The sequence below is a fragment of the Nematostella vectensis genome, chromosome 6 (assembly GCF_932526225.1).
Source record: "Nematostella vectensis chromosome 6, jaNemVect1.1, whole genome shotgun sequence".
Lineage (NCBI taxonomy): Eukaryota > Metazoa > Cnidaria > Anthozoa > Actiniaria > Edwardsiidae > Nematostella > Nematostella vectensis.
Window position 1 is genome coordinate 12,149,177 of NC_064039.1, and position 12,264 is coordinate 12,161,440.

Sequence of the window (12,264 nt, forward strand, 5' to 3'; positions counted from 1 at the left end):
TGTGATAGTAATTTGAAGAACACGGTGTAGATAAATCATTTTTACATAAAAAGCCAAAAAGAAAGGATAGGACATGCTGCTTTTCATAGGAAGCGAAATGGGTTAAGGTAATTTTTTTGCATGTTTTTATTCGGCGAATGAAAGACCTATCCTATCATGAGATCATGCCGGGGTGTACGCACGACTACATGAGGAAATTTAAAACTCACATAATATTGCTTTCAACAAATGCCACATCCTCTTAATATTTTGCATCGGTAGTAGATGAGTTGGTTGTTTGAGTGTATTACTCAGTGTGCTTTTGTCGTTCCATCTTCTCGGCCAAACCGGCTGCCTAAATATAATGTGTCGGTAAATATTCGCTCGTGTAAACAAGAATTTCGTGGTGAAATACATGTTTGGTTGTCAAATGAATATTAATTTTTAGGGGTGATGTTTACCGGAAATGAGAGTCATGTGTCGGAACCGCAAAATGTTTAGAGTGTGATGGAAGGTCGAGAGTTTGGTTGATCTGAGCAAAGCTGTGCTATGTTTATGCTGTATTGCTTTCAGTAGCAATTGAAAGTTGTGTATTTGTTTTGGACTCTGTTTATGTGTTTAACGCCGGGCAATGTAATAAATAGAAGTATTGTATTGGAATTTAATATTTTTAAGTCACGTTGTTTAGAAATTGAGTCGCTATTAATCCTTAATTATGCTTCAAGAATTGCAAGTATTTCTTCTGCTTTCCCTTTGTCCATTACCGCAATTCCTTGGGGTTAATTTCGGGGACTCCTCGGTATCGTTTCGGGTCCCAGGATCATTTGGGGTACTTTTGGGGATCATTTCGGGTCCTGGGATCGTTTCGGGTCCTGGGATCATTTCGGGTCCTGTACACGTCTCCAGCAATCCACTGAACTAGTGACCACCATAACAACCAGAAGTCCAATCAAAATAGTGGAGTGCTTTATTATTGTGGTTGTTTTTATGTTTCTTGTTTTGTTTTTGTGATGCGTGTATACAAGAACAGGAATGGCCGCCATAAAAAACAAACCTTTCGTGCTAGAATATCAGTATTTCCTTTTCTTAGGTGCATACGCAAATAATGACTATGCCACATTTAGGGCTTCATTTTACAAAAACCTTATTATGGATTCCAAAAGTGACCAGGCGTAAACAATGATTCCATTACAATTACAAGTTTGAATTATTGGCTTATTGCTCAATAATCCATTAGAATACACAAAGCTGTGGTGGATCTAGGATTTAGAAATGGAGGGGGGGGATTTTTTGACAGGCTGTCTCGATTTTTTTTTCAGATTTTAAGGAATATACATTTCATGTGACAAAATCTTCTACAAAATTTCGAGAATACATTTTTTTTCACGACAGGTTATGATATCTGATGTAACTGTTTGCATTGTCAAGTACCGTCCAATCACTGCACTCCGCACACGTGGTCAGTGCTTGTCAATCAAACGTACTACCTATTTAACTATAAGTAGACTATTTTACTATAAGTAGAACTCTCAGTTGTACCACTGAACTTAGCAGAAATAAAGGTACGATCCTTGGTTAAACCGGTCCTCCCGACTAATCATTACAACGGCATAACTTTAAAAGAGTAGCACCTATTGCATTCGAGATTCCATGTATCAACCCGCAGTGGGTCATGGGTATCAAATAGATAAGCAGATTTCGGGCAGTTATATACATTACCCATGAAGCACTGCGGGCTATGATACATGGATTCCCGAATGCAATAGGTACTACTCTTTTAAATTTTTTGACCAAAATAGCGCAAATAAAAACAAAAGCTGAATATCAATAATTACTGCATGACCTTATTATCTTGAGCTAATATTTGCCAAAGACATCAAAACTGCGTCGTACATGCTTAGGTAGATAATGTAAACACGATGATCTGATGTGCTCTGGTGACTTTGACGGTAAATGCTTGACTTCCGAAGCATGTGCAAATGACACAACCTCACATCCATACCTCCAGGAGCTTTTCATAATAGTGACGCTGTCGGTTGTCGTGCAATCGGATTGCTGCTACCTTGAGAAAACTTTGTCGATCAAAGTTTATAAAGTTGAGTATTTAAAGGAGAAAATATCAATCGCACTAGGCATTCTGAAGGAGGGAAAGAAACTATTGGATACACAAAAGGAAATATTTAGGATTTCAATTGTTGCTTTGAGGGTAAGTTTCGCGCTTTTGCATTAAAATATATTTACGCTTTAATTTAATTGTCAAGACTTCAGTGCTTCACACTGTCACTTTCTACTAATTTCCAAAAGATGGGTGCGTGAGACAAAACTTGATGCTTTGTCAATCTTGGCAAACAATTATAAATAGTTATAAATAATAAGATATTTGGAGCACCATGATCTCCATCGAACGTAAGTAGCCTCAGTTTTCAAAAAGTGCAGATATAAAATGAAATTATGAACTCGGGAAGCTATGGGCTTGGTTATAAATATTTTGTTGATATTATCCCAAAATAGTTTTCCATTAGTTCTAGTGATCTTTATTAGATCGCATAGCAAGATTTAAGCGTCATGCGTGCTTACATACAAACTCATATGGAGTCACACAAAACATCTTAATGATGCATGAACGGGAGCGAAATCGCACTTGCTTTGTGTAGAAGGCAATGCACCCAAGCGTAAAAGAGAAAGAGCTTGTCGTTTGTTATAAGTACCCCTGAAAACGTGCCGCAGTGTGCCTTTTAAGGGTATTAAGCACTATGATAAATCATGTTCGGGGGTGTAATCACGTCACATGTGATTTATTAGCGAATGGCGTACCAATCATCTTTATTTGAATGAGTTGTCAAATTAGCACGAAAACAGTTCAGGAAAATCATGTTTAAAAAGTATTTGAAATATGAAAAAAGCACCATTTTTCATCTAATAGTTACATTATTTGCGCTACTTTATCTCACACGTTTAAATATTTCATTTTCGAAAAATGAGGCGCAAATTAGTAAGTTATAAATCGATAAACGACTTTATTTCCTAATGGCTGGTTTAGCTGTAGTACAAAAAGAAAGTAAAGCTTAGTTTTTGATTTCCATTGCTGCACAATTTTTCCTTCAATATATGAGTATATTTTATGAGCGGTATTATTTTTGCATTATGATGTCTCAATATTTGGCCACGCAAGGTTGTTCATAACTTTGCATTTATCATTGCATTCTATTTGCCCTTAGGGTAAAGAATTTGAAAATCAATTAAATTGATACCAAAAATAGATGTAAATTGGCTGTGTAGAACTTGAAAGATAAATCGAAGCCGCAATCAATGTCATATCGTTTTTTTTTTCAATATTGACAAGTTTCGTTTCAAACGAGTAACCCTTTTCTTTCAGGTATGAATTTTCTACTGCTGGATTCATTCTCAAAGGAGGCCCTCGATACGATCAACAAGTTTCGGGAAAAGCACCAGTCCCCTCCTTTAAAATGGTCTCGCGGGCTTGCCAAGGACGCAGAGGCCTGGGCTCGAGAATGCGCTCAATCTAACACACTTAGTAGCGCCGATACTGATGATGGAGAGAATATATACGGGTTGTCTGGAAGGGCGGAGGTGAAAGGTAAGATGGTGTGGTGAGGTTATCTTGGAGTTGCCAGGGGTGATGATGGAGAGAACATCTACGGGTTGTCTGGAAGGGTGGAGGTGAAAGGTAAGATGGTGGTGAGGTCACCTTAGAGTTGCAAGAGGTGATGATAGAGAGAACATCTACGGGTTGTCTGGAAGGGCGGAGGTGAAAGGTAAGATGGTGGTGAGGTCACCTTAGAGTTGCAAGAGGTGATGATGGAGAGAACATCTACGGGTTGTCTGGAAGGGCAGAGGTGAAAGGTAAGATGGTGGTGAGGTAACCTCGGAGTTGCGAGGGGTGATGAAGGAGAGAACATCTACGGATTCGAGGGTGGAGTTGAAAGGTAAGATGGTGTTGTGAGGTCACCTTGGAATTCCAGGGGTGATGACAGAGAGAACATCTACGGGTTGTCTGGAAGGGCGGAGGTGAAAGGTGTTGTGAGGTCACCTTGGAATTCCAGGGGTGATGATAGAGAGAACATCTACGGGTTGTCTGGAAGGGCGGAGGTGAAAGGTAAGATGGTGGTGAGGTCACCTTAGAGTTGCAAGAGGTGATGATGGAGAGAACATCTACGGGTTGTCTGGAAGGGCGGAGGTGAAAGGTAAGATGGTGGTGAGGTCACCTTAGAGTTGCGAGGGGTGATGAAGGAGAGAACATCTACGGATTCGAGGGTGGAGTTGAAAGGTAAGATGGTGTTGTGAGGTCACCTTGGAGTTTCCAGGGGTGGTAGGGAGTTGTTCTCCCTCTTCATCTCGTATAGCAGGAGGTTCTTCTTCTTGAACACTCTGCATTAATCCTTGGATATTAATTCGTATTGGGTATTAACCTGTATTGAGTATTAGCATGTATTGGGTATTGACGGGTAATGGGTATCAACATAAATGGGTTATTAACCTGTAAAGAACCGATCCAGGCGCGTGAGTAACACACAGAGGGGTGCGTAGGGTGTGCGTGCAGCCCCCCCCCCCCCCCCCGCCCCCATCCTAAAAGTGTCATGTTCCTTATCGAAGGATGGTCAAATGCCATCCTTTTTTAATATGGTTCATTTGCACCCAACCACCCCCTCCCCCTCTCAGCCAATCCTGGGTACAGTGGTAGCTAAGAGATTTTGTTATAAGCTCTATACAAAAACTGCACCGAACGAATGCTTGTAAACGTGGAATTTTCGCCTATTGCAGGAGGAGCGTTCGCACCCCCCCCCCCCCCCCCATTAACGGCTAAAAGTCCACTTCCGGTTCGCAATAGACGTTCTTTTTCTAGATAACAAAGCATAAGCGAATTAGATATAGAAAAGTCATTTTAGATCACTCCAAGAGAGCATAAGATATATCTTAAGCTTTTTTGATCACTCTGGTAAGACATAGATATTCAAAAGTCAAACGTAGCCAAATTTGCTTCGATGACAAACGTCCCATGAAGATACTGCAATGCCATAAAAAAATCATTTTGTTATTTAGAGGGTGGTCAGCTGGTCAGATTTTTATCAGAAAACTCACCCCCTCCTGGGTAAGGTGAATTGGCTAGCCACTCATTCACTTTGAAACACGTCTCAAATGCGAACTCCTTTCTCACTAGACCTTCTCCATCTTTCCTCCCACCCCCTAGCATCCCTCGGTTCCCAGTTTTATTCCTCCCCTTCGCATTTGACTAGTACCTGGTCTTACCTCCTGATGATAAACCTTGTGCTAGAATACACGTAAGGTTGCTTTACATTTCGAAGAGCTCTAAGAAATATCCCACCTTTCCATTTAGTAACTCTATATATTTGTTTTTGTCATCCCCATTCTTGCCATTCCACGCCATCATATATGTTCCACATTTTCCTCCCTTTCAGATTATCTATCCACCTAACACCCCCCCCCCCCCCCCACCACCACCCACACACCCCAATACCCGCTTTCAACCGAAAACCCACCCTCCCCCCCCCCCCCCGGAAAAAAGAGGTTCACGTTCACGGATTTCGCTCCACCCCAAGAAAAATCCTGGGTACGGGCCTGATACAAGGCGTTTGTTATAGAAGTTGGTCAGTACCAGTTATCTCTTTCAGGGCACGAGCCCATAGACAAGTGGTACGACGGCAGTAAAAATTACAGCTTTGACAACCCTGGGTTCAAGAGAGATGCGGGAAACTTTACCCAGCTAGTATGGAAGTCAAGCAGAGAGGTCGGCATAGGCAAAGCGATATCCTCATCCGGGAATGCTGTGGTCGTCGCCCGGTTCAGACCCGCGGGTAATGTGCAAGGGCGCTATGAACAAAATGTCTTCCCTGCCAAGGTGACTTGCGACCCTACTCATACTAATATCGTTACATTGTTTCCCCTCAAGTTATTGTTTGTTCATGAATCCCTCGCCAAATCCTACCTACTAGATAGAGGGAAAGCCTAAGGGACGCACGATTAGAAAAGTGAAGGGGGGTGGGGTGGGGAAGTTTCAGTCGTGCATGTTTTTCTTCCTCGTCTCCAAGACGTGCATGAACTTTTTTTCATTGTTGTATGCATTTTTTTTTCTGTCTGGTTTGGGCTGCATCCATTTTTTTTCAGGCTTTTAATCATGTATAGATATTTTTGTTCCTCCCCCCTTCCCTTCACTTTTCTAATGGTCCGTCTCTTAAAACAACATTCTTTGTTACAATCGAAACAATAAATATTGTGCGTCGCTGTTTGAGTTCCTTTCCTCCCTCGTGAATTACCTTGTTGTAAATTATTGATGAATTAATATAAAGCTTTAGCTCTTAACGAGCTGGAGGAAGGAATGATAATGATGATGAAGCTAAGCAAATTCGTTCCTTCAAAATGCTTCATAAGCTGCTAAAGCTGATTTAGATAAAGAGAAACAAAGGCAAGTAATAAAGCTAGCAGAAAAAAAACCCGATTCTCTTTTTTGAGTCTTCGAAAAGTCTTTGAGAGAATTTAGCCGTATATCCGACGTAGAAAAATACATATCAAATCATATCAAAAATATCATATCAAATAACAAATAGCCATCGGCAGCCATAAGGCATAACCAAAAAGCATCTGGAAAGACACAACAAAAAAGAGAGTCGCAACCCGAGAAAAAAATAAACACTAAATCCACTTGATATTTAAATGCAGACATCTAGACATTGCTATTATGACTTGGAAATGGGTGATTAGCCCGCTCATGTCAATCATATCGCTGGTACTTCAGCAAATAGGAGAAGCAGATAAAAACATTGTAGGGACGAGTTCCAAAACCTTGTGGTCTATTCAAAACATAATCTTCCACTATGGCCGAGGTCGGTACTTTCATTCCCATTTGTTACTTGTATTACGCCTCATCATCTTAATTGTTGCTTTCCTGTTTCAGGGCTCGAATTCCCCTTCCTCTACTACCCGTGTTTATTCTTCAAGAATTGAAAAGCATGATTCTAAACCGTTGAGCACGGAGCACCCAAGTGGTAGCCGTGAAAAATCTTGGAACGACAAAAAAGACGATTTGTTCAAGAAATTTGAAGACTTGGGAATCCGGCATAAGGAAAAAGACAAAGGGGGGAAGACGAAAGAAACGGTAAAAGCGACAATGGACACGGCTCTTTCATAATTTCTTTTTCCATCTTTAACCAGACAATCCGATTGTTTATAATTCATGATAGCGCTACATATTTGAATGTGCGCTGTCTGTTTTAATGCACTTGAAGTTTCTGTAGAAAATTAAACAAACTTCGTGAAACGATTTAGGGAGATGTACCAAGCAACAACCGTGTTTCTTTTCCCAAATTTCCAGTTATGCTAATTTCATCCTCCTTTTTTTAAATTTTAATCTGTATATAAATTAACATAATTGATATACCAAAGTCTTCTACGCGTTTAACAAATTTATTTTTAACAAAAAGCCACAAAAATACCCAAAATTCCATACTGATGAAAAAAGTCGTTGTTTCATGTTCATTTGCAACCATCTGCAGTTGGAACGGTATACAAAACGAACGACCCCAGGCGGTTTATTTACCATCCTCACAAATCAGCAAGTTTTCATTTTCTCTCAAAGACGGATTTGAATTTTTTAGTCTCTCTCTGGTCGTTTTGCCTATCCAAAAAAGTTCGGAATTAAGCTTAAATTAGGAGTAAAAGAAAGCTTCGTACTGCTGTAGCAAGCTAAGTTCAAGTCGTATTATCCATGAGCCGTATTCAATGCAAATGCATGCAAATAAAGATAAAACAATCGACTCGATTCATTTGCATGCATTTGCATTGAATACGGTTCATGGATAATACGACTTGAACTTAGCCTAAGTAGTCATTAATCGAAGACTATCTTAATGTGTGTGTTTCAGACAACCTATGAACGTGGTCCTGGCGGAAGGACAGTCATTACGAAAACAGTTGTGACCAAAGCGGGTGACGGTAAGGGTCAAACCTTTCTGTCATAGATAGACCCATGCAAAATATAACAGAACAATGGTGTTCACTTAACCTTCTTAAGTTTGAAGAGAACGACGAGATTCACTTTTCTTGGGGAAGAAAAGAAACTAAGCAATGTGTTCCACTTTGTCCTCTTGTGTTAGAACAGTTGGACTCACTTGGTCCTCTTTAACGTGTCACTTATGTGGTGAGCTTCTTATTTGGTGAGCTTCCCTTCTGCAAACGGGCAGATTCTGGTATTAACAGTGCCGTAGCAGGCCTCGAAATATCGTGTGTGGGCCACGCCCCAACTGGTAATTTCCTTATATTTTTTTAGAATATCGCCCCCCCACAGTGGCCCACTCCCTGCCACGGACCTGATTAACCAAAGCATTTGATATTTGTTGGTTCATAGGTGGGAGTCCACATTCAGTCCACCGTGAGATCCGTACCACGTACAAACACGAGGGCGACAATGGTAGGGCACCAATAGGCGGCTGCTCTGCGCAATGTTGTTCAGATGTTGTGATATTGTAGAATAGCAAATGCAGCCTACAGGACTAAAATTGACATTTGAAAAAAAAGAGAAGGACGCTGTTTGGCCGCGGAGTGGTAGGGAGTTTGGAGGAAGTGCGTTCCCACCAAGAGCTATTCATAAACTCAACGTCCTTCAAAACTAAGTGTCGAGTAACATCGCGATCGGGATGGCCTTGCAATTTGGCTCAGAGAAGAATTTTTTTCGAGATATTGTAGAACCCTTGACACATTTTGAAACAATAGTATCCGATTACTAGCGGTAATGAGAAAAAGCGTAGTGGTCGGGAATAAGGTCTATACTTACACGGCAAATTAAATGTGACTTTCAGATTCGGGCTGGAAGGGCGGGGCAAGAAGGAATTACGATAATGACGGTAAGATACTGATGCAATATACTTATCACCCACGTATAACTTTAGTTCATAGAGGTATAACGGTATAACGGACAACACGCAACGCCGTGTAATATACACGCTACGTAATTTCAATATCGCAAGCTTTCATTACGCTATAACAAGTATTCATTATGCACGCGAAGACACTAGGCCATGTGTAATAGTATATCTGGCTGTTACACACCATGCACGCTAAGACATGTTTAGCGTGATATACAGGCCACAAATTGGATACCTAGCCATAACACGTCATGCAAGCCAAGACACGCTTAGCGGATATTCACGCCATGTGTAATAGTATACCTGGCCAACATGCCATGCAAGCCAAAACACGCTCAGCGAGTTATTCAGGCCATGTGTAATAGTATACCTGGCCATAACACGCCATGCACGCCAAAACACCTTTTAGAGAGGTTTTATAATAGTATACCGACGCCCGCGAAGAAACGCTCTACATTTAATACGGTAACGCGCTAGGCACGCCAAGACACGCAATAGCCAGAGATATGCATTTTTGTTAGCTTTTGTCTTACCGATAACCTCCAAAAAAACATGGCGCTAAATGCTGTGATTTTTTTTAGATTTTTTCAAGAATGACGATATTGGCTCTCGCTCATACAGACGGGAAGAGAAGAAGAAAGGTAACGACAAATAATAATTTCGTATGGAATTTGAATTTATCATCAGCACGAACCTAACTTACCTTACCATCAGCATGAACCTTTTATATTATGTAAGAGCTAAATTCCGCTGCCCTGCAAAATATTGTTCTCTAGTCAAAGGGTGTAAATATGTTGAATCATGATGTCCGGAAATCGACATACAATAACTGCTCTATGTTTTCCATATGTTTCGCCCTATGACCTCATCCAAAGACTTGTAAATTCGTGGTACAACTTCAGTGCTTTAGACTCACTGCGAGCTTTTCAAGTCCCGCCGTTTTATATGCCATAGTTACAACGCACGGAGAAATTATACAAAGTCTGCTCCTGAAATCCATTTGAGGACTTTGTATCCCAAATCTCGTTACACACGAAAGCTAAAATCCTGTATCCTGAAGGTAAAGTCATGTTAATCCCATCCAATACATTTATATCACGTCATCACTCATTCCGCGCCTTGAGCTGCGGCCAAGATGTTTTAAAAATGCTTTTTGTCTTTGCTTGCCCAGAGTACAGTCCGCAGATTTCAAGGACGCAAGTGAAAACTGACAGGCCTTCATCTGGTACGTTATCAGGTTTTAACGATGCGCGAGGTAAAGGGAGAGTGTGCGGGCCATTACACATGTGGTGACTCTTGGTCCATGTGGGACAAGTAGGGGTCACCGCCTCAAGGCTTGTACGATTCATTATGGAACGGAACCTTTTTCCTGCACTCTTTTTCCGTAATGATGCACCTAATGTGTAGTTCAAGAAAATATCCATACCCCCACGGAAGGGATTGGAAATCCCGGGAGGGTGGGGGGGGGGGGGGGGTTCAAACGCCCAGGAATTTCCACAGGGGTGAGGGGTTGGGGGTTAAAATGTCCTTTTTCCTTAACATTTACTGTATTTATTTTTTTCCTGGGGGCTGGAAATTCTAGAGGGGTGGCGGGTCATACCTCCGACCCCAGACAACCATGGATATTTTCCGGAACTACACATTGAAAGCTTTGTTCGGTGTTCCACAGGCGGGGGAAGTGCACCAAAATCCAGCACACCAATAGACAGATCCTTTAAGAACCAATGCGTTGACAACCACAACAAGTATCGCGCGATGCACTCGGCACCTCCCCTCAAGTGGTCGGACGAGCTGGCTCGAGAGGCACAGTACTATGCCGAGAAACTTGCTCAGCAACGCTCGATGCAACACTCAAGCAAGTGCAGTCGGAACGACGCAGGGGAGAATCTAGCTATGTTTTCAGGCCGGTAAGTATCGATTGTACGACTGTGAAAAAAGTGCATTGCACAACTGAGGGGAGAATCTAGCCATCAGGCCAGTAATTATCGATTGCACGACTGTGAAAAAAGTGCATTGCACAACTGAGGGGAGAATCTAGCCATCAGGCCGGTAATTATCGATTGCACGACTGTGAAAAAAGTGCATTGTACAACTGAGGGGAGAATCTAGCCATCAGGCCAGTAATTATCGATTGTACGACTGTGAAAAAAGTGCATTGTACAACTAAGGGGAGAATCTAGCCATCAGGCCAGTAATTATCGATTGTACGACTGTGAAAAAAGTGCATTGTACAACTGAGGGGAGAATCTAGCCATCAGGCCAGTAATTATCGATTGTACGACTGTGAAAAAAGTGCATTGTACAACTGAGGGGAGAATCTAGCCATCAGGCCAGTAATTATCGATTGTACGACTGTGAAAAAAGTGCATTGCACAACTGAGGGGAGAATCTAGCCATCAGGCCGGTAATTATCGATTGCACGACTGTGAAAAAGTGCATTGTACAACTGAGGGGAGAATCTAGCCATCAGGCCAGTAATTATCGATTGTACGACTGTGAAAAAAGTACATTGTACAACTAAGGGGAGAATCTAGCCATCAGGCCAGTAATTATCGATTGTACGACTGTGAAAAAAGTGCATTGCACAACTGAGGGGAGAATCAAGCTGGGGCTAGTATAAGGGGCACCCGGAATAACTAAATATTCCGGGCGCCCTTCACACTAACCCCAGCTCTCTCGCGCGGCCCATTAAAAAAGTTTAACAAAATAAACTACGAACAAAATTCAACATGACTGATAGCTAGGCAGGTTAATTTTAGCCGTGCAAGCTGTATTACCTCGTTATAGATAGTTTCTCTACATCGGGGACTGTGTAAACGTAGCCGTGGGAGGGGTACTGTGGACCGCCCGCCTCCCCCAACAATTAAATCTCAGCTGTGTGAAGACAGTGGGGTGCCGCCCTTAACATTACCTCGCCAGTATACACCCTAAGAAAATAATCACCTTGCATTCCTTACAGTTATGACACTGCGGGCGACATGGCGTGCGAGATGTGGTACGAGGAGTCAAAAAAGTACAGTTTTGTTCGTGGAGGCTTCCAGGGGGGGACAGGGCACTTCACCCAGATGGTATGGAAGGGGAGTAAGGAGTTAGGCATGGGTCGTGCCAAGACGAGCGATGGTAGATGCACTTATGTGGTGGCGCGCTACCAGCCTGCGGGAAACATCGTCAACTACATGTCCGAGAACGTGTCACCCAAACGCTGTTAGAAAATGGGGCCCTAGCCTTTCCGTGCTGCAATGGAGATTCCCGAACTCAATACTTATATATATTTCACGTAATATTTAACCAGCGCACCACGTTTCATGCATCATAAGGGGCGAATCCAGAAGTTAAAAAAAGAGGGGGGGGGGGGCGAAGCAAAAGTTTCAAGAAAGGGGGGGGGGGG

General features: G+C 42.1%; 1 protein-coding gene across 2 annotated transcripts; it reads left to right on the top strand.

The window, feature by feature from the left end:
* The first annotated feature begins 1,932 nt into the window (after positions 1–1,932).
* On the top strand, positions 1,933–12,202 carry LOC5521024. 2 transcript variants are annotated; one of them, XM_048728755.1, is made up of 11 exons: positions 1,933–2,185; positions 3,356–3,577; positions 5,631–5,857; positions 6,911–7,126; positions 7,878–7,947; positions 8,360–8,422; positions 8,811–8,855; positions 9,458–9,517; positions 10,048–10,101; positions 10,546–10,783; positions 11,836–12,202. In XM_048728755.1, exons 2-11 carry the CDS (start codon positions 3,358–3,360, stop codon positions 12,083–12,085), a joined length of 1,443 nt encoding a protein of 480 aa, XP_048584712.1. In that variant the 5' UTR covers positions 1,933–2,185; positions 3,356–3,357; the 3' UTR covers positions 12,086–12,202. The 2 variants fall into 2 exon arrangements, with proteins under 2 accessions (XP_048584712.1, XP_048584713.1); XM_048728756.1 differs by having other exon boundaries at positions 1,934–2,185; positions 6,911–7,111.
* Positions 12,203–12,264: the final 62 nt, after the last annotated feature.